The 22,254-nt window shown below is 44.2% G+C and overlaps 1 protein-coding gene across 4 annotated transcripts in view; it reads right to left on the bottom strand.

Annotated features, from left to right (window-relative positions):
- Positions 1–22,254, bottom strand: part of DPYSL2 (dihydropyrimidinase like 2) — an 87,056-nt gene that overhangs the window by 12,278 nt on the left and 52,524 nt on the right. For all 4 annotated transcript variants that reach the window (XM_083713579.1, XM_083713580.1, XM_083713582.1 and 1 more), the window contains exons 4-9: positions 11,382–11,546; positions 10,282–10,343; positions 9,380–9,460; positions 8,885–8,953; positions 5,403–5,523; positions 2,769–2,925 (exon numbers count right to left, since the gene is read on the bottom strand). In XM_083713579.1, coding sequence (XP_083569705.1) covers positions 2,769–2,925; positions 5,403–5,523; positions 8,885–8,953; positions 9,380–9,460; positions 10,282–10,343; positions 11,382–11,546 — 655 coding nt within the window. The remainder of the gene's footprint in view (positions 1–2,768; positions 2,926–5,402; positions 5,524–8,884; positions 8,954–9,379; positions 9,461–10,281; positions 10,344–11,381; positions 11,547–22,254) is intronic.

Here is a 22,254-nt window from a genome sequence, read left to right as displayed (position 1 = left end):
TATAAGAACCTAATCCAAAACGTCTGGAGGTCACCAGGTTGGAAAAGTCTGTTTAGTGTGGTTGGTGTAGGGGGGCAAACAGGAGCCACAGCAAGTCTTGGACTCATCCTCAACATCCCCTCAAAACAAAGAAAATTTTACAATGGGAAATTGGGGGCAGTTGGTACAGAATGAAAAAAAAATATCTGGGGGGAATTGTTAACCATTATCAGCTTCCTTCATAGCAGCAATTGGATCACTGTTTTCAGCCAAGACACACTGTTCTCATGTTTTTATGCTACTCATTAATTCTAAAGTACTTTCCAGTCCACACTGTGCAAAGAAGAAGATCAAAGGCAGGCCCTGCCCATAGGCTAACACTGCAATGGTCTTATCTGCCTTCACATCATGCTTTCTCTACCAACGCTGGATGCTCCAGAAAAGGAAGACATCAAAAACCAGGAGAAAGGGGGAGGGGAACCACCCAGAGGTAATGAGTGAGCAATCCCTGTGTGAACGCGGACGGTTAAAAGAGGGGAAAAATGGCCACAGGTTGCCTAATGGGGTGGAGCTGATGATAATTGTATAACCTGTTTGAACAGAAGTTTAATTAAATCCTGGAAGGGAAAACACTCTACAGTAGCCTCCCCCAACCTTGGATTCCAAATGTTGTTGGACTAATAATAATAATAATAATAATAATAATAATAATAATAATAATTTATTTATACCCCGCCCATCTGGCTGAGTTTCCCCAGCCACTCTGGGCAGCTCCCAATCGAGTGTAAAAAACAATACAGCATTAAATATTAAAAACTTCCCTAAACAGGGCTGCCTTCAGATGTCTTTTAAAGAGAAGATAGCTGCTTATTTCCTTCACATCTGAAGGGAGGGTGTTTCCTTCACATCTGAAGGCCCTCTGTCTGGTTCCCTGTAAACCTCACTTCTCGCAATGAGGGAACCGCCAGAAGGCCCTCGGCGCTGGACCTCAGTGTCCGGGCTGAACGATGGGGGTGGAGACGCTCCTTCAGGTATACAGGACCGGGGCTGTTTAGGGCTTTAAAGATCAGCACCAACACTTTGAATTGTGCTCGGAAACGTACTGGGAGCCAATGCAGATCTCTCAGGACCGGTGTTATGTGGTACCGGCGGCCATTCCCAGTCACCAGTCTAGCTGCCGCATTCTGGATTAATTGCAGTTTCCGGGTCACCTTCAAAGGTAGCCCCATGTAGAGCGCATTGCAGTAGTCCAAGCGGGAGATAACCAGAGCATGCACCAATCTGGCGAGACAGTCTGCTGGCAGGTAGGACCTCAGCCTGCGTACCAGATGGAGCTGGTAGACAGCTGCCCTGGACACAGAATTGACCTGTGCCTCCATGGACAGATGTGAGTCCAAAATGACTCCCAGGCTGCGCACCTGGTCCTTCAGGGGCACAGTTACCCCATTCAGGACCAGGGAGTCCCCCTACAACAATCATCAACATCATGCTGGCTCCCATGAAGACATAATGCAAAAATATAGGAACTTTTGAATAATTTGTAGGGCTCTGCAAGATATTAGTGGGTAAACCTTTTTTGAACAAAAAGGGAGGTGAGGAGGGATCGCAAAACTGTCTGAATGACAATCAAAATCTTGTGTGTTTTTGAGGAACGTTCTTTCACCTCTGGTGGACCTGCCCTAGAGTTAAGGCTTTCTGGGAAACGATATATAATGAGTTGAAAAAGGTATTTAAGTATACCTTCCCTAAGAAACCAGAGGCCTTTCTTTTGGGCATCGTCGGCCAAAGGGTGTTAAAGAAGGACCGAACATTTTTTATGCATGCAACAACAGCAGCAAGGATACTTGTCGCTAAATACTGGAAAACCCAAGATTTGCCCACACTGGAAGAATGGCAGATGCAACTGATAGACTATATGGAGCTTGCAGAAATGACTGGCAGAATCCGAGACCTGGGAGAAGAAGTTGTGGAGGAGGACTGGAAGAAATTCAAGGACTATTTACAAAAATATTGTAAATTGTATGAATGTTAAGAAAGATGTAAGATTATCAACAATATGGCACCAATAAGTTAGTTAAAACGAATATGAAGATAAATGAAAATATAAGAAAAGATAAATTTTGGATAAATATTATGTTAAAATTAAGCTTTTAAGGTTTGGGTTAAATTATCTAAAATTAGGGATACAATATCAGAAAATTATAATATAAGAATTGAAACAAGGTGATAAATTGCTGGGTAAAGTTCGAAAATTTGGAACGCAGGAACGAGAGATGCGAGGAAGTCCAAAGAAGTGAAGAAAATGTGGATATTGGAAAAATGATATGTTATTTTGTTTGTTCTTTCTATTGTTCTAAGAAAATCTTTAATAAATATTTATAAAAACAAAACAAAACAAAATCTTGTGTGTTTTTGCACTTTTTTGCTTCCTCTTGAGCAGTGCCTCCTTCACTTTTTAGAAGCAGTATTATTCTTCCTCTTGTGTGAACTGTCAGGAATCATGCAGCCTGTGTAAGAGCATCACAGTGGCAAGTTAGCCAACCAAATCTGGCTATATAATAATGTTGTAAAGACAAACCCTAATGAGAGCAATGCTTTCTGCCTTCACAAAGAACCGGCAAATGTTTCTACTTTCCTTGAATTATTGTCAAAAGGGGAAGGTTGTGGTGAGAGTTTTAGTAGAACACAAAGTTTTGGTTCAGTCCTAATTTATACAGGTCACAGAATTCAGATAGCACAGAATTTCTCTTTTTAAATACACCCATCTCAGGAACTTTCCCTCTACTTACCAAGACAGCAGAGAATTGAGAAAGTCTGGAGTAGTTGGGTCAGGGCTCAGTGGTGGAGAGGTGACAAAAGCAGCTGCTTTGGCCCAGTTTTTACTCCAGTAGTGTGACCCATCAGTGCCCAAACTCGCTGTTATGGGCTCACCATAGACCACAGTGCCTGCAGAGCAGGGTGACAGAAACAGGATAGATGTAACCGTTGCAGAACATACGATACTATGCATATTTTCTGCAGATGTTCTAAGGAAGAAATGTCTGGAGGTTTGGGAACATACGAGCCATACCATTGCTCCATCTAGCCTGGTATTGTCTACTCTGGCTGGCAGCAGATTTTCAGGCTTTTTTCACATTACCATATCCTGTGGCAGTGAGTCCCACAGAACAAGAGTGAGGCCCTTGTGGCCTTCCAGAGGTGTTGCTGGACTACAACTCCCATCTTCCCAAGCTGGAGGGCCACAGGCTCTTCTCCTCTCATAAAGTAATCATGCTATGAGAAAAATGGGTTTTCTTTCCTCCATGTTGAATCTGCTGCCCATGAGGCACCTTACGCTTAACACAGTATTATACCATCAAGGTTTTCTCCAAAGAAACCTGGGAACTGTTAAAAACACTCTGCGAACAACTCTCCCGTGCTTCAAGAACTGTAACCCCAGGGAATCTAAGCTAAAGAAAAGCTCCTTGCTTCAAAGCAACAGCTGCACCTTTCGACACCTGGAGGTCAAAGGTGAGGTCCCCCCAGCTCTTATCTCCCTCACAGCTTTCATTCTCCCTCTCTCTGCTTCTCTTCACTGCCTTCCTTTGTACAGGTCACTGCTCTTGTTAACACTGTTTAACGTGGTTTGAAAATAATCTGTTTCTAAATATACCTAAAAGGCCTCGTCCTCTCATATCTATCTGGACCAACTCCACAGGGTTGTTGTGAGGGGAAAACAGGGAACGGGGAGGACATGATGCATGCTGATTCGAGCTCCGTGGGTGCAAAAGGCAAGCTATTAGTTTAGTTATTTGTTTTACTCATTTGAACATCCCTTTCTAACCATTTCCCACTGGCTAGTAAAGGCATTTGTTTCTTCTTTCGGTCAAGGCCGTAACTAGGGGGTGGTGAGGAAGGACCCTGCCAGGGTGCAGGCGGGTGGGGAGCCCAAAATCCCTGCAGCCTTTGGCAAGACCTGGCAGCCAGGGATGGGTGAGGAGGAGGAGGACTCTGAATCGGAATCTGGTGGGCCAAACAGGATCCTCGCTCGATCTGGAGACGACTCAACACGAGCGCCGCTGCTTGAAATAGAACTTGCAAGCGCAGGAATATCCAGGCAGGGATTGAGATGGGCTAGTAGCTCGCACTCAGGAAGGTTTGCCCAGGTTTCTAGTCCGCATGAAAGGTCTTTCAAAAGGGAACAGGCATTTCCCTCTCCCCCACCCATATTTTTTTTTTAAAAAAAACAAAAACCCCACAGCAACAGAGATTAGTCTTCCAACCTGTTTATAGTGGAATTCAGGTTAGAATTGGGAGCATTTGGAGTAACAAAAGAATGCATTTAAGCATGCACAGAGTGCAAGCGCCATGCAACTGGTTTTTGAAGCAAGCTGTTGTCTGGGGGGTGTAAGGGGGTGTCCTTCTGGCAGTGTAACCTGACTTACATTTGAGCTTTAGCAATCGAGCTCTGCTGAGATGTGAATAAACATTCTCAGGCTTACAAAGAAAGGCGGGTATCTTTAAAGAAACAACTCACATCTCAAATGCTTTAAATAGAAACTAATAAGGCTTTAGCAATAAAAGAGAGGGGGGAGAGGGGAAATGGGAGCTACGGACACCATTTGAACAGCAATTCCCTGAAGGCTAAAATGCAGAGAAAGAATCTGAAGTTAAAAGAATGCTCTATTGATGTCTAACAAGATGCCTCCGTTGGCCCACGCAGTCCCAATGAACAGGACAACTAGCAGAAGCCAAGGCCAGTCTCAAGGCTGATTTGCACATTGCGCTTGTTTAAAGTGTATGCCTAAAAACATCAGGCAATTACAGCGGTACCTCGGGTTAAGTACTTAATTCGTTCCGGAGGTCCGTTCTTAACCTGAAACTGTTCTTAACCTGAAGCACCACTTTAGCTAATGGGGCCTCCTGCTGCTGCTGTGCCGCTGCTGCACAATTTCTGTTCTCATCCTGAAGCAAAGTTCTTAACCCAAGGTACTATTTCTGGGCTAGCGGAGTCTGTAGGCTGAGAGAGCATGACTTGCTCTAAGCCAAACAGAGAGCTTCATAGTTGTGTGGGGATTTGAACCCTGGTCTCCCAGGTCCTGCTCCAACACTCGAACCACTAATCCACACTGGCTCTTGTCAAAAGAGCTTATGGTCAAAGGTCTAGGACATGGTTAAAGAGATCATGCTTTTCATACTTCCCAAACTTGCGTTCCCAAGGCAACTATGCAAGTGGTGGAACAAAACAAAAAGAGGAAAGTTGGATTAGAAAGCCCCGGTCCCAAACCAGCTATTTGGCCTGTAGAACAAGCTCATCAGAAAAAGGCTAAATGCTTAGGAAGTTAAAATCCAGACTGGACAGAGAATGCAAATGTATCCATACAGCCTTGCCAAGAAAACAAAAGAGTGGAAGAATCAACAGGAATTTTCCATCCAGCACTTACCCTTTTTCCTGGCCTGGGCAATAACTTCAGCTGCACTTTTGCTCATCACCTTGCTGACATATAAGGGGCAGTTGGTTTGGTTAGCAATGGTTATAGCCCGGTTCACAGCTTCAGCCTCCACCTACGGAGGGGAGGGGGAGACACACAGATCTTTCTTAGTAATAAGCCCCCCCCTGCCAAGGCTTCCATTATTATTTCCCTTTGGAAAATGAAACCCTAAAAAGAAGAAACTAATGACACAAAACAAGTGGCATGTGGAGACTACAAACAAATTGGATTAAATGTTGTGGTGTTTCCAAAGAACCCTGGGAATTGTAGTTGTTAAGACTGTTGTCTCAATGCATGTTGGGCTACAACGCCCATAATCCATGCTGGCTGCGGCTGAGGAGAGTTGGGAGTCTCGCAGGTTCTCTCTGGCCTCCCCCACGCTACGCCTCTGGTCAATGGCTATTGCCACAACTCCTAGAAGCAAATTCCATAGTTTAATGATGTGCTGTGAATAATGACTTCCTTCTGCTTGTCCAAATCTCCTACTATTCAGCTTTGCCGGATGATCTTGGTCTAATATTATGCAGCCGGGGGGGGGGGGGGGGGCTGTGCTCTATCCACCTTCTCCTAACCATGCATAATTTTACAAAGCCCACCTTCGTTTGCCTTTACCTCCGCCCCTCCAAAATTTTAGAAAGCCTCTCAGGCAGCTGCAAGTATTTCTGACTCACTGCTGGAGGCAAACAAACCATTACTAAAAGCCACATTAAAACCTCACTGTGGCCTTTTCCGTGTGGGTGGGGAGGCCACGACTGCAAAATGTCACCTTTCAAATCCCTGGGCAATGCAAGTTGTGCTTTCCGCCTGGGTGAATATAGTCACACAGATCACTGCCAAACATCTTAACCCACTTTGCACTTCTGTGTTCCTTGCTGACTATTCTGCTGTCCTTTTCCTCCCTCTCTTTCCAAGCAAAGCTATGAAGCTGGAATGGGGAAACTGCAGTCCACAGGTGGTTGCTAAACGACAACTTCCACCAACCCTGACCGCTGGCCATGGTGTTAATTCAGCCTGGGCCCAAAGTACCTTTAGGACTGTCCAATTCCTTATGCTCCACCTCAACCAGTGAAGTCTTCTGATGGGGCACTTTCAGTGGTCCCATGTGCCCCTGAGGTTTGGATGGGCTTTTTACCAGATGCGGAGCCTTTGGTGTGGACCTCTTTGCCAACAGAGGTTTGGCAGGAATCAGCCCGGCTCGTTTTCAGACTTCTTCTAAAAACTGTCTCATTCAGGCAGGAATTTCAAACCTGAGTTCTTTGGCCAACCAGCTTTTACCCATATGCATGCAGGGGACGCGGGTGGCGCTGTGGGTTAAACTACAGAGCCTAGGGCTTGCCGATCAGAAGGTCAGCGGTTTGAATCCCCGTGACGGGGTGAGTTCCTGTTGCTTGGTCCCTGCTCCTGCCAACCTAGCAGTTCAAAAGCATGTCAAAGTGCAAGTAGATAAATGGGTACCGCTCCGGCAGGAAGGTAAACTGCGTTTCCATGCGTTGCTCTGGTTCGCCAGAAGCGGCTTAGTCATGCTGGCCACATGACCCGGAAGCTCCCTTGGCCAATAAAGCGAGATGAGCGCTGCTACCCCAGAGTCAGCCACGACTGGACCTAATGGTCAGGGGTCCCTTTACCTTTTATGCACGCACACATGCATGCATGCATGTTTGTTTGTTTGTTTGTTTGTTTGTTTGTTTGTTTGTTTGTTTGCAGGGAGAAGTTCTAACTCTGCCCAGGCTTGCATCCCAGAGAGACCACTTCAGGCAGCAATACAAGTTGCCAGTCTCTGCAGCTACAGCAGGCACAGTGATTCTCCAGTGGTCTGACTTCATTCCCAGAGGTGCACTCCATCGTCCCTCAAGACCGGCGGATGCCAATTATTATTGTTTTTACTGTGTTTTTCAAGTTGTATACTGCTCTAAGATATTTTATATTAAAGTGCAGTTTAGAAATTAGATAGGTAGACAGACAGATAGCATCTGATGTGGACAAAGCTTTGCAAATGCATTGAGCATTTCACCAGGGGTGAAGAACCCGAGGAGCCTCCAGGCCTGTCCCCAGGCAACACCCCTCAACTGTCCTACTTCATATCCTCGCCTTGGATGCTTTTCACCTGCATGGAATGGGTCCATGAGCCTTGATCACGCCTCTCACTTGCCTGGATGGAGGATGGCAGGGGGTGTGAGAAGGTGTGAGTAGAAACTAGCCTACTGTACAAAGGTAAAATTTGCTTTCACTTTCCACACATTTTGACCCCTGATCCCACCCAGTACTAGCATGTGCCCCCCTCCCCACCCACACCCCAAAAAAGAAGATTGCCCAGATGGGAATGTGGCTTTTAAGCTGAAGAACATTCCCTGTGCCTGGACCATTTTGTTCAACAGCACATTCCCAGTTCCTCATTTCCTGTGCTGCAGATATAAAACTCCACCTGTCCCATGAAGTGGATTTGGAAAGCATGTAGGAAAGTAAGGGGAATCCTGCAATCATTCGGGGGGGGGGGGAGTGGACCTGATTATTCTTCCCTTACCTCACCACTGCATGCTGCCTCCCCATCCTTCCCATCTCGTGTTCCACTGCTCCACGGAAGTAATCAGCAACACTCCTGCAGCTTTCAGCTCCCTACCCTTGCAGAAACGTGGCTTCCCTTCTGCCCATCACTGACAGTGTTGCTGCCTTCTCCTTTAGAGGTTTCTTCACCTCCACCTCCCCCCACTCACAATGGGTCCAGACTGGAAATCTGAGCCAAAATTCTCTGGTGCCCCTCTGCACCCCCCCCCCCACATCAGATCCTCCATTTCCTGATGAGATCTGTATGCTTGATTTTCCTTCGCCAGCAACTTGCTTTTGTGACACCAATATACCTTTTGGCAGGCTCGCTGACCCAGATGCCTAGCTAACCACCTCCTACAACAGGCTTGGGAACCGTGTTTTGCCTGAAGGCTGCATTCCCTTCTGGGTGCCTCGTGCCAGAAGTGGGCAGGGCGACAGGCAAAAGCAGGTGGAGCTACAAACAAAAATGTTTCCTCTGTACAGTGGACTAGTTTCTAAACAGACACACGCACATCTCTCTGTCCCTTCATCCAGGCTAACAAGGTCTACAACAACTGCCTTTCAGTTGAAGAGATGGATAGCTCAGTTGGTTAGAGAGTGGTGCTGATAACGCCATGGTTGCAGGTTCAATCCCCGTAAAGGACAGCTGCATATTCCTGTATTGTGGGGGTTGGACTAGATGATCCTCAGGGTCCCTTCCAACTCTATGATTCTGTGAACTAACCCCTACCCCATTGGGGCCTCTGTGCCATCTGACCACCACTGTTGTACACGTGGCTACCATGTGTAGAATGCAAACTCCTCAATGTGGGATGCAGTATTCTGTGTTATTGCTACTGGCATCATGAAAGGCAATTGAGGCAAAAGAGTAAGCCAAAACTATCCATCACCTCTTCAGGCCTGCTCAAAACATGCCCCTCGGGGCCGGTGATGCCTAGTTCCAGGATCCTCTGCTGTTCCTAAAGCAAAATGGAAAGGAGAAAAGATTAAATGTCTTTTACTAGCATGTGTCAAGGACTTCTTCCAAAGTGCTGAAGCTAATTCACTTGTCTCCAGGGTCTCTCCCCTGACCTTCCATCTTGCCCACTGACAGTGGAACCTGGTCCATTTGAGAAAATGGGATACAGCCCCATCCCCATCTTACTAACAACCAGTCTAGGGGGTACCAGTCTCTTCCATTTTCCTCCTCCTTAGTCTCAGGCTTGCCCTTATAGAATTCAGTGGGGAGGAGGATGGGGGCAAAACTAGAATTAAGTTGGCTCCACTCGTCGTCATCTCTGGCCCCAGTCCCAATGGGGAAAAGCCATCACTATTGCTGAGCAAACTCACTTTCAGAACGCCTGGAGAGAGTTCATTACTTCTCATGATCGGGAAACTCTGCTTACCTCAGCAATGATGTCTCCATTTTCAGCATGAACTTGGGCTATGGCCCCAATGTCACGGATCACACTCAGGACCTCGTATATCTAGGGAGACAAGAGAGAAAGGGTCTGGCTTTCCTAAATTACGTTTCCAACTTCTCTAAAACTCACCCTCCCATTCCAGGACTCAGGGAATGAGTTTTCCAGCCAGCTCAACCCATCCATGGAATTCTGAGAAGTTAACACAAAACGATTCCGCACAGCCATAACAACTGAGCAGCTATCTACATCTCCCTCCAGCCCAGGAGATCATAGATGAGGATTATGTCAGTTTATCCTCATCTGACAACACTTCAGGGTGGGTTAAGCCACCCCAAGGCTGCCCAGAAAGAGCAACAGATGAGCAAGGATTTGAACCTTGGCCTCCAACCATATTGGCTGGGCTGGGACAGCTGCTCTCCACAAAGTAAACTAAGAGCATAATGAGCTTCACATAGTGACCAAATAATATGCCTCTGGGAAACCTACAGGCAGGGCCTGAAGCCAAGAGGCCACCCCTGCTGGTGTACAGAGTTTGAAAATCTAGAAGAGATTTAAATGTATGTATGTTTCCAGTTTACAGCTTCCATAGTCACTGTCACCCATTGGCGTGCTAGCTGGGGCCGATGGGAGTTGAACTCCCAACATCTGGAGAGTCACAAGTTCCCCACTCCTGTTTTTGAAAACAGAGGGGGGGGGACACCCTCAGCCACCTTGTATTAAGGTAAGAACCTCCCACCAAAAGGTCTTAGCCCCCACCCTACCTCAAATCCATATTTCCTTGGAAAAACTGTAAGGGTATTTTTGCCCTGCACCCAAGGAATGTCCAAAAAATCTGGGCCAAATATTTTGGATCAGCTATAATGCAAACCAAGAAGGTACCATACCTGAGAATCTGAGAGTTGGAAGTGATCCTTGAAAGCCATATACACCAAGAAAGAATTCACTCCTATCAGAAGCAAGAGAGAAAAGGAAATTTAAAATCCATCAGAATTCCATTTAGTTGTAAACATATGGACAGCCACACTGGGTCATACCTGTGTGAAGCTCCAATGTACCATACAGTCCGACAGAGAAAGGGAAAAAACTTCTCAAACCCAAACACCACATGACAAGCCAGTTATGTAACCCTGGCTTTAAGACCTGGTGCCAAAAGTTGGCTTTTTTTGGCTCCTCCCTCCTTCCTTTTTTCTGTGTTGTGTTTTTTGGTGGAAAATCCATTTGGAGGGGCTGTCTTTCCTTTCCTTTTTAATTTATCTGTAAGCCACTGTGGAAACCCTATTGCTTGAAGAGCCACGGGGAAAGTCTTTAAACAAACAAACAATCAAATGCAGATCAGATTTGCCTAGTTGCACGTTCTCATTACTTATGATTGAAGGAACACGATCCCACGCGCACCACGAGAGCAGTTATAACATAGGGTATGAGAATGGTGACTTTGTGGCGAGGCCAGGAGCTACAATTCCCTTCTGGACAGAATGGAAAGCCCATTCAAAATGGAAGGGCCACTGCAGTGATAGAGCACATGCTCTGCATGTACAAGCACCAAGGGTCAAGGCTGGGAAAAGCTCCTGCCTTCCACCCTGGAGAGCCACTGCCAGTCCCTGTTGACCATACTGAGCTAGGTGTGCCACAGGTCTGCTTTGGCATAAGTCAGCTTCCTGATTCACTCTGGATGTCATTTGGCTGCTGACTCGATTGGAGTTTTTAACAAAATTAATTGTGTAGTATGTTGACAGGCTGTTGCTATTGCTCTCATTGATGCGCCTTATGCTTGGGATATTTACATAAGCCACACTGAGCATGGGGAAATGACAGATACATTATTTAAATAAATCCTCTCTATGTACAGCAAGACCAGCTATGACTTCTGAGTGGAAAGCAGAAGTCAAAGTTGCAGCTAGGATGCAGATGTTTTCGTGCCTTTGTGTTTGCCTCAGAAACTAAAGAACTGAGCAAGCACTAAATAAAGACTCCTCAGGCTTACCATGATCCTTCACCAAGGCTTCCATCTCCTCCTGAACTCCTTTATGCCACTCTGTGATGTCCACATGCAAAGAGTAATCGCAGCAGGACTTGCTGTCTGCCCACTCTCGCCACTGGTCAAATGCAGAGAGCAAACTGGTGCCTGGCTCAGGAACAACGTGATCAACTGAAGAAATAAAATTAAAAATACAAGCGTTGGCAAAAACGAATGCATGCTCATGGGTGTGTTTTTTCATTCTTTTAGTACTAACGCTCAAAGCAGCTTGAAACATTTTATAAGTTCGTCAACAACAACAATCCAGAAACAAATGCTTAACAGCAAAAGATTCCCTCGCCGGTGGCAAGCTGAAAAGGGCATTTGTGAACCCTTGATTATGAATTGCCTTGGAAAGGAACCAGACCGTCCCCTGCACACTGCAAGGGGTGCAGAGATGGGAGAGGTGCGGACAGTACAGGAAAATCCCCTTCACACATTCAGGTTTGAAAATCCTTCTGTGATATAACCAAAATCTTGAAAAATACAGTGGTACCTCGGGTTACAGACGCTTCAGATTACAGATGCTTCAGGTTACAGACTCCGCTAACCCAGAAATAGTACCTCGGGTTAAGAACTTTACCTCAGGATGAGAACAGAAATCGTGCAGCGGCAGCGGGAGGCCCCATTAGCTAAAGTGGTGCTTTAGGTTAAGAACAATTTCAGGTTAAGAATGGACCTCTGGAACGAATTAAGTTCTTAACATGAGGTATCACTGTATATTGTCATTTGTGTCTGGAGTCGCATCACTATAAAGTGGAGTTTAATTTTTTTAACTTAATCTATTTTTCATTTCATTTTAATTGGATGTTCTGGTATATTTGACATGCTGTTGGGGTGGGGAGAGAGAAGAAACCCCAAAAGGTGCGCTGCAAATTATTTTGCTGACCTCTCCCACACATTTCAAGGCTTGCAGCAACATTACTTTGAGAAAGTATAGGAGGCTGTTTTAAGTGCCTTCCAGACCTTCACCACATGCAATGCATAAAACACGGCCTTGAACATAATATTGCCACACACTGTGTACAGTGCCACAGATCAGAAATGGGGGGTTGCTTTTCAGACATCTGGTTTGACATGCAAAAGTTGAGAGCAGGGTCAGTGGAGCAGACAGTGTTTGTGACAATTTGACAAGTACAGTGGTACCTCAGGTTAAGTACTTAATTCGTTTGGATGTCCGTTCTTAACCTGAAATTGTTCTTAACCTGAAGCACCACTTTAGCTAATGGGGCCTCCTGCTGCCGCCGCGTGGCCGCGCAATTTCTGTTCTCATCCTGAAGCAAAGTTCTTAACCTGAAGCACTATTTCTGGGTTAGCAGAGTGTGTAACCTGAAGCATATGTAACCCGAGGTACCACTGTAGTAGGTGCAGTCCTGCTCCCACCACCACACTGTTTGGAGAAGGATCTGAAAGGGGCTCCAGACATACTTTGAATCAGAAGTGGGACCCTCCAGATGTTGCTGGACTTCAGCTCGCATCTGGACCAGTCATCAAGACCAATGCTGAGGGATGATGGGAATTGTTGTCCAACAACTTCTGGAATGCCAAAGGATTCCTCAGTTCTGCTTCGACTATATTAAAAGAGTTACCCCTGAAGATAGCCACAAAACTTGAAATGAATTGGGCCAAATTGCAAGTATCACGTTCCTGGAAACTCATTGCAATCAAAATGGTTCCTTCCCAAATTTCAAGTCCAAAACTAAAGCAAAAACAAAAGACACATTCTCTGCAATCACTTGTGAAAGCAGCTAGGGTTCACTCGCTCCAAATGCCCACCAATGCATCACAGCAGGCTTAAGAAAGCAGAAGTGGTTTTGATACAAATGGAAAAGGAAGTCTGCTTCAGGATTAGGAACATGGCACATGAAAGCAACACTGTCACCCCATTTTCTGCAATTCCCTTTCAGCACTTTGACAGTTCAAGGCTGCACTAAGCCAAGACTGGCACCACTTATTAATTCTCATCTGTAAGCTGGCAGCTGTTCGTGATAAATAATACACTATTTGCAAAACAGCTCAGGGTATTATGCAAATCAAACACTACAGTACTGGAAACAGCAGCCACCAAGGCCCACCAAGTATTTCACATGTAAAAAAGCAGCCAAATGATAGCAAATTGGCATTCAGAACCTCTAAATGCAGTGCTATTTTTCTAGAAAAAGAGGTGCCAGAACTCACTATGAACACCTCTCCCTCGTTCTCTCAGAATGGCAATGGCACCCACCTGAGAGGTGAGTTCTTGCGAGTTCCAGCTGAAAAAAAGCCCCGTCTAAATGGATCCAGCAAATATTGTCAGTAGTTCCCAGAACCAACTGTTGTGGATGGCCCTGATCCATGGTGGTCATGCCTCTGCTCTTTGCACTCTTCTACCTTGTATCCTGAACTCAGGAATAGGGCTGGGCAATATACCAATATATCATCCAAAACGGTTTGAAATCCATATTGTGATATGGGTTTAATAACTTTTGACCTGACAATATATCGCAAATCATGGGGTGGGTGAGTGGGTGGGTGCATGTGCTATGCAAAAATCACAATGTGGGGGAAACCATGAAGCCAGCCAATGCCTCTACATAGCTCCATCCTTATTTCAGACATTGTGATATATCAGTATAAAGCTCATCTCGCTTTATTGGCCGAGGGAGCCGGCATACAGCTTCTGGGTCATGTGGCCAGCAGGACTAAGCTGCTTCAGAGCTGCGCAGGGAAACGCCGTTTACCTTCCCGCCTATTTAACTACTTGCACTTTGACGTGCTTTCGAACTGCTAGGTTGGCAGGAGCTGGGACTGAGCAACGGGAGCTCACCCTGTTACGGGGATTCAAACCGCCGACCTTCTGATCAGCAAGTCCTAGGCTCTGTGGTTTAACCCACAGCGCCACCCGCGTCCCTATACTATATAAGCATAGTATTGTGATATTTGGCTGGTGATACATCACAATGCCAAAAACCAGATATCGTCCAGCCCTACTCAGGAGACAACTGGGTCTCCACTGAGTCCGGCCCACGCCCATGTCACTTCAGAAGAGAATCTTGAGTTACTTTAAGACTTCACACAGTGGAAGCATACTATACATGCTTCACAAGCAAAAGATCCTCAGCATCTCCCAAGTTGGGATGGCTAGAGAACTGCTACCAGCCAGTGTGGACTGTACTGAGCCCATGTATAACGCAGCTTGTTGTTGTTGAATAATTAATTCAATACATTTATTAAATTATTTATTATTTATTAAATTTGTATACTGCCCTATACCTGCAGATCTCAGATATACATGACTATCCAAGGTGTTATTCCATTCATGTATGGTCAGCTCCAGACACGAATGCGTCCAATGACTTCTGGCCATCTCACAGCAGAATGTGGATTCCCTTAACCATTTTCATTCCTCCCCCCTCCCCCCCCCACATGTAACTTTCAACCCCAACTCCCAAAGTAAACCTCCAGTTACAATCTCCCGCATTCTTCCTCCCAACCCTGGCTTGCTTCTTGATTGCTGCCTTTGTCTCTACTGTTCCCCTTTCCCACCGCCCTCCTTCTCCCCCGAACAAATTAATCAGCTCAAAATAAAAACAAACAGACAATAAGCCAAAGCTAGACAACAAGGCTAACCACTGTTTGCTTATCAGTGAGGTTTTATGCACCAAGCCACACTGAAAACATTATGTGCCTTCTTTTTTTAAAAAAAATAAACTGGTTGGGGGAGATAAGCACCATTAATGTATCCGACAGGGAACTGCAAAAGACTCTGCACTATCAGATTTATTTCAGCCCCTTCCCTCTAAAAACTCCCAAATACCAAACAAAAATAGCAGAGTTGAAAGAAATCTTTCATAAGGCAGTAGCCATTCATAAAGGGGACAAGCGAAATCCAAGAATATGATTCTACCAAGAGTATTTAGAAAATAATGGGAAGTTCACCAAATTGGTAAACATGGGTACATTTGAAAGGAAAGACCAACTTTTCCTCAAAACATTTATGTTCTTTTAATTTTTATTATTTAAACCAGTGGTTTTCAACCAGTGTGCCATGGTACCCTGGGATGCTGTGGGAATCACTAGCCTCTGTCCCTCTTTCGTTCCCTCCTTGGATGCCCTCTTGCATCTCTGCCTCTCTGTTGCATCAGCCCTGGTGAATGGTGCCTCTGGAGCTGGCCAATTGATGCTTCCCTGGCCCCTGTGGGGCGACGTGAGGAGGCACCTCTCTTTGAGGCAGGGGAGGCAGCTCATAGGACTCCTAAGGTGAGGGGAGAGGAGAGGAAGCTGAGGGAACACTCCACAATGGAGGGTGTTCGAAAAAGGGTGAGGGGTTGCCACCTCTGCAGGCAAGAGGTGATATAACTGGGTTCCTGAGCTCCACAGGGGTGCCACAGAAGGAATGTAGTTGGTTAAGGGAGCTGTGGACTCAAAAAGGTTGAAAACCTCTGATTTTAACCTAACTACAATCACAGAATTGTAGAGTTGGAAGCCTCCCCGTGGCCATCTAGTCCAAGCCCATGAAATACAGATCTCTGCTAGCCAACCAACCTCCAATGACACCTTCCACCGTCAAACAGCTCTTACCCTCTGAAAGTTCTTCCTAATATTTAGTTGGAATCTCCTCTCTTATAATTTGAATCCAGTGGTTTAGTTACTACCCACTGCAGCAGCATAAAACAAGCCTGTCCCATCTTCCATGTGACAGCTGTTGCCAGCTAAAAATCTCAGAATTCCCTGTGAGGCAGGACACTCTGGGAATTGTAGCTCTCTGAGCAGAAAGGGGGATGTTTTAACAACTCTCAGCACTGTTAACTAACTAGAGTTCCCAGGATTTTTGCAGGAGGCCATGGCTGTTTAAAGCAGTATGATACAGCTATAAATGTTTAGGGCAGGTAAGGCCTTACAGAGCAAAAGAACAAGATGTCTCTTAGGCATAGGGCACACAAGAAGAACATACAGATCTCCTGCATCACACATGTTTTCAGCCAAAATCGGGGTTATAGCCACTGGTATTTCTGAGGTGCAAAATAGTGAATACTCTGACAGCCAACTCTGACAGCTCCAACTTAACTGATGGACCGTGTTCTGCAGGAGCCAATCAAAAGCGAAGGGTGCCCCAGTATCAAGCCACTCATTGAAAGAAAATGTTTAGCAGTCCCTAAATCAAGACAAACAACTCTAGTGTATTTGCAACACCAACTGGCTAGAATTGGCTCAATCTGCTGCTGGCACAGAGGGAATCAAGCTGACCTGGATGAAGCTAAGCTTAGTCGCCTGGTGGGTCTCAGGACAATGACACTCTATCGGAGTTATTTTATTTGAATGGGGCTCCATCAGGATTGTGTAACAGGAAAGTCATCCATAGATAGATAGATAGATAGATAGATAGATAGATAGATAGATAGATAGATAATTACTACTATCTGTAGTCTGGGGGTTTATCTGAGATAAACCTGACCGCTTCGATCTGCACAACTGGCACTGTTACTAATGCCATATAATGCCCATTCTGCATTCATAAGAAATTGATATTTTTAGTGTGGCAGAAAGTTTTGAACTTGCTACCTGTTGACATCAGGCAAACACCTTTGTTGTACTCTTTTCGGACCCTGTTAAAAACATTTTCTGCTAGACAAGCCTACACAGATATGCAGAATGTTGACTGGTATCTTAATCTTTTTTTAAGTGTATCACCCATTTTAATTTTTTTTTAAAGTTTTGAATCGTTGTTTTGAACTGTTTTAACTGACAATTTTATTTTTTATTCCTCTTGTACACTGCTTTGAGGTTTGTTTTTACAATCAAGCAGTGTATAAATTATATGAAGTAAATAAATAAAGAGTATGAGAACATCCTATGCAGCAAAAACCTCCCCTTTGATAGTAAAAGCCCTGCATGCATAAAAAAGTGAAATCAATGTGGACAGATGGGGAGCGGGGAATAGGCAAGGAAGAAGAATTTTATCGTTTCCTGCTATTATACTTCACTGCCATCTTTGTGCACATGTGTGTGTAAAAAAACATCCTGGCTGTGCAAATGAACAGTGTGTGCTTTATTCTGCCACTTTTTCCTGGCATAACTATTAATAGACACTATAACAATTATCTGCACATAGGGAACACTCTCTCTTCCCTGCTCCCCTAAACTTTATGCTCACACACACAAAGGTCTGGCTAATCATTAAAAGCATATAGGAAATTTCCTTCATTATTTGAGTTAGGGAACAACACTTAGCAGCAGGAAAACTGTTTCATGTCAACAGGTGTTAGTTTTAACTAGAAACTTTGCTTAAGGGTTGCATCAAACCTTCCGCACACTATAAAAACGCTTACTGTTTTATGCACACAAAATCAAATGAGCAAGAGCTGATGATAAGTCAAAAGTCATTTATAACACAGAAATCCTTAAAAAGGGGGATACACAAAAACTCTTAGTGGACATCTTTGCCTCCCAAGTGAAATATTAAATAACATTTGTATGTTCTAATACATCTGGGTAATGTGACTTCACCTCAACAGCATTAGGTCTGCCTGCATGTGATGAAATTGTGGGAACTCTACCAAGTGAATTTCCTCTTGCAAGCCATTTCATTTAAGAATGTAATTAGAGTTAGCAGTGGGAGCTGGCCAGCTTCCTCCCTACACATGAATTTGGAGTTGCTGTTACAGAATATGCATACTCAGTGCTCAGCAAACTTTGTGGGATGGGACTTTTATTAAAACCACATCTCACATTTGACACCACTGATTTAGGAAGTTTCCAGTGAGGGACAAGAGAAGAGTATAAGCTGCTTCTTCTACTATATGGAAGTTAACAACAGGACAACAAAAATGGATTTTATGCACTCTAATGGTAGCCAAGAGACCGATATTGATGAACTGGAAGAATAAAGACATTATCTCCTTTAATCAGTGGATTGATAATATGATAACACTTGCAACTGCTTGGATAAATATGACAATTTTGGAATGAATTTATGCAAAATGTAGTACGATATTAATATTTACATCAGTATTAGTATAATAATATCAAATTTATAAAAAGAATGTATGGGTTAGGGTATTTTTGTTAATATTCATGTTTTTCACCTTTACACAGTTTTTTTTTTCTTTACACATTTTTTTTTCTTTTTGTATCACTTTATTGTTTTATAATTTAATTTTTTTCAATAAAGTATCAATTTAAAAAGTTTACCTCCACATAAAAACCCAAAGATAACCCAGGGTGGTTATATAATGTATACGTAGGTGGGATCTGCCACATTTTGTAACCAGAGCAGGGGGATCTGCAACATTTTGGTGTTAGCAGTGGGATCTGCTATACCTTACATGGCTCAGGACCTCAATACCTTAAGGACAGCCTCTCCCCATACGGACTGGCCCAAACCCTGAGCTTGTCATCTGAGGCCCTTCTTCGTGTGCCTCCCCAATGAGAGGTCCAGAGGGTCACAACATGAGAACAGGCCTTCTCTGTAGTGGCTCTCCGTCTGCGGAATGGTCTCTCCAGAGAGGCTCACCTGGCGACATCATTACATGTCTTTAGGCACTAGGGGAACACATTCCTCTTCACCCAGGCCTTTGGCCATTAAACAATCAATGCCCTTTAAATATGAAGGATTGTATTATTACTATTATAATTTTCTGTGATTGTTTTACTGATTTTTTATTATGTTATGTAAATTATGTTTTTAATGTTGTACACCGCCCTGGAATATTCAGATGAAGGGCAGTATATAAATTACAATAATAATAAAGCAAAAGTCATGCATTTTTCAAGAGGCGAGGAATCCTTTAGTGAGACATCCCACCCAATGGGTTCCTTACTGTGGCTTGTTTAACTGTTTTATTAAAATACACTGCTGCTTTTCATAAAATAGAACAAACACTTTTTTTGCACCTGGCAAATACTGGAAGGCAAAGTATTGCCCAAGTCCTGGGAAACCTCTTCTCAGTTTCATAGTGACAATACAGATATAACACTGGAATTCTCTTAACAATGGCTATCGGGGCCAGGCTAAGAAATGGAGCACACATGATGGCTGAATTCACAAACAATGATACGCCAGAAATCAGTCTCACAGGTGAGTAGCCACAGCACTATTTATTTATTTATTTGCTCAGTGTTGGTTTCATTTTCTAACTCTTCCTGCCTCTCTTCTCTGTAGCCTGGTAAGCATGTGGGGATACGGCACCAAAACAAATGAGGATAATGGTGTCATAGGTAACAAGAAACCATTGTTTACTCAAGCAAAGAATCATTTGCCAAATTAAAACAATGTTTTCATCTTCTGGTTCATAGACCATAAACAAACCATAATTAGTTGGCTATACAAACCAATCAGTTAAGCAACATAAACCATGGCTTACCACTGATGTGTTAACCAGGCCACTTAGCTTAATCAGGCTAATAGAAGAAAGCACAATCATAAGTTGCTGTGGTTCCTACTAACCACCTTCCCTCTTAACCAGGGTTTGCTAACCAGCCTCAAGTCCAATTAGCATTAACCATGGCTAGCTTCGGTGACACAACACACAAGGGAAGAAGTATGGAGGGAAAGAGGAGAAGAAGGAAATGAGATTGACGATGCCAGAACAAAGTGCTGAGTTGTAAACAGCAATTATACCCAGCTGGGAATCTTCCCTTGATGGTAATCAATGTAATGCTTTACTGTGATTAAGGTTTGCAAAGGGAAATATGTGATGGAGAGGCTTGAAGCAGGAAGCATGCATGACTTAATGGTTACAGCAACACTTCTATGGTTAAAAGATCTCCAACGTTATGTCGCCACTAACCCACAGAAGAGAAAAAAGGAAGTGTGTGCTTAGCCTGGGAATCATTTGCAACTAAAATTCCTTTCCAAGCTAAGAATAAAACAAAAGCTTCCCTTCTGTTTCACAAATCCTTTGCAAATCAAATATTTAAGTAACTGACTTGGAATAGATGCAGATTAGGAAAAGAGCGATATTCCACTCGGAGACAACTGCTAAACCAATTGCAAATGCAACAGTGTCTTGTTTACTTCTTGATTCTAAATGAATCCAAGGAGACAAATGATGTTATATGTTGTTTTCTGTCTGCTAGATCCAATGAATAAGTCTCTCTTTCCAAAACGAAATGGATGAGCTTAAAGGAAAGTGAGTGGGGAGCCAGATGATGCATGCTAGTCTAAGAACGGTGATCACTATACTGAGGGATATAAACAACTGCTGTGCACAGAGCCACTGACATTTCATTTGCCACATCAATTCCAAAATAAAAAATGAATAAAAAGATCTGGGTCCAAAAGCATTAAACAATAGGAGAGTGTACATCCAAAATGAAACCATTAGTTAATCTGTCCAAATGCCCAGAAATGATAAAAATAGCCAGAATACAGAGAAAACACAGATTCATTCTTGCTACCTACATTGGAAGTATTGGTTGGAAGAGACCCTGCTCTGGAGCCCTAGAGAGCCACAGTTGATCAAGTGTGGACAACCCTGGGTGATGGTCTGGTGTGGTCTAAGGCAGCTTCCTATGTTCCTATGAACTGGCAACTAAACCCTGAATCAAAGTTAAGCCAATTTAATAATGAGTATGCTTGAAGGAAACAGGGAGCAAGAATTGGCTTTCATGCTATGATGCTCAGGCACACAGACACTTCTAAGAGGGTAGTGATTGAGCAGCCCTGAGCAACCCCTAAACACCTATTCTGATGGTTTTGGGGGTGTTTTGTGAGTGCCTAGCAACCACAGTATGTGCTCACCAACCACTGCTGTGTTGACCCAAAAGGCACTGGAAAGAACCATTGCCAAGAACCATTGTCTCTAGGCAACAACCATTCATTTTCTGAAGTGCACTCTTTCATTACATTTTTCCAAAGCCCCAGTGTTGCCCCTGGGAAAGCTCAACTTTCTTATTTCCAGAAGTTGTGTTCCATCTGTGTAGATCTTCCAAATTCTGCCATTTTGTTCTTGAACTAACACAACGCTTATCCCTCTAGGGAGGGACCATAACACAACAGCAGAGTATACGCTTTGCATGAAGAAGGTCCCAGGTTCAGTCCACAGCACTTCCAATTACCGTATTTTTCGCTCTATAAGACGCACCCAACCATAAGACGCACCTAGTTTTAGAGAAGAACAAGCAAAGTGGGAGGAGAAACGGAAGGGGCTCCTATTCTCCTCCCGCTTCACTGAAGGGGCACTGCGCAGCTCTCCCTCTCTGCGCACCGACCCCTCTCGCTCTCCAGGCTTCAGCGAAAGCAACACGAAGCCATGGAGCCTGCATTTGCTCCATAAGACGCACACACATTTCCCCTTAATTTTTTTGGGGGGGGGCAGTGCGTCTTATAGAGAGAAAAATATAGTAGAATGCATGCCAGGATAAATTATTTCCAGGCAACCTTATATCCTCACACTTTTGTTATTACAAACTAAGTACAGAGGTCATCCAGAAAGAGACATAAATGTTGTGAGTTTGAACAGAGCAATACTAACCTAAAGGCAAAAGGGGAAGAGGATGAATCAAGTCCATCAGAATGTTGTTTACCCTCCAGCATGAAAGAAGCTTGCATTGATCTGGGCCATTTTGTGGCATTTTGAGATTAAAATGTGATTGCACAGAGCACTTAACAGTGGTTGCTTCCCTAGAAAAGATGCCAAATCCTTTTTGTCATATTCAGAGTATGTGGGGAGGGGGAGAAGGAAGAGAGAAATATCTAGGTCAGCCATCCACATACGTCTGTTGGAAAGAGGCTGGCAATAATGCCATTTTAGCACTCTTCAGCTAAGCAAAGAATTCGCCATCCCATAAGGCAATTTCATTCAAGCCTGTTAGCCCCTGTTAATGACCATACAGTAGCTTGAATAATGAGCGTGGCAAA

This window comes from Podarcis gaigeae (genome assembly GCF_964106915.1).
Source record: "Podarcis gaigeae genome assembly, chromosome: 15".
NCBI classification, from domain to species: Eukaryota; Metazoa; Chordata; class Lepidosauria; order Squamata; family Lacertidae; genus Podarcis; species Podarcis gaigeae.
The sequence above is the reverse complement of the archived record's forward strand: the minus strand, read 5'-3'. Positions and strand labels throughout refer to the sequence as shown.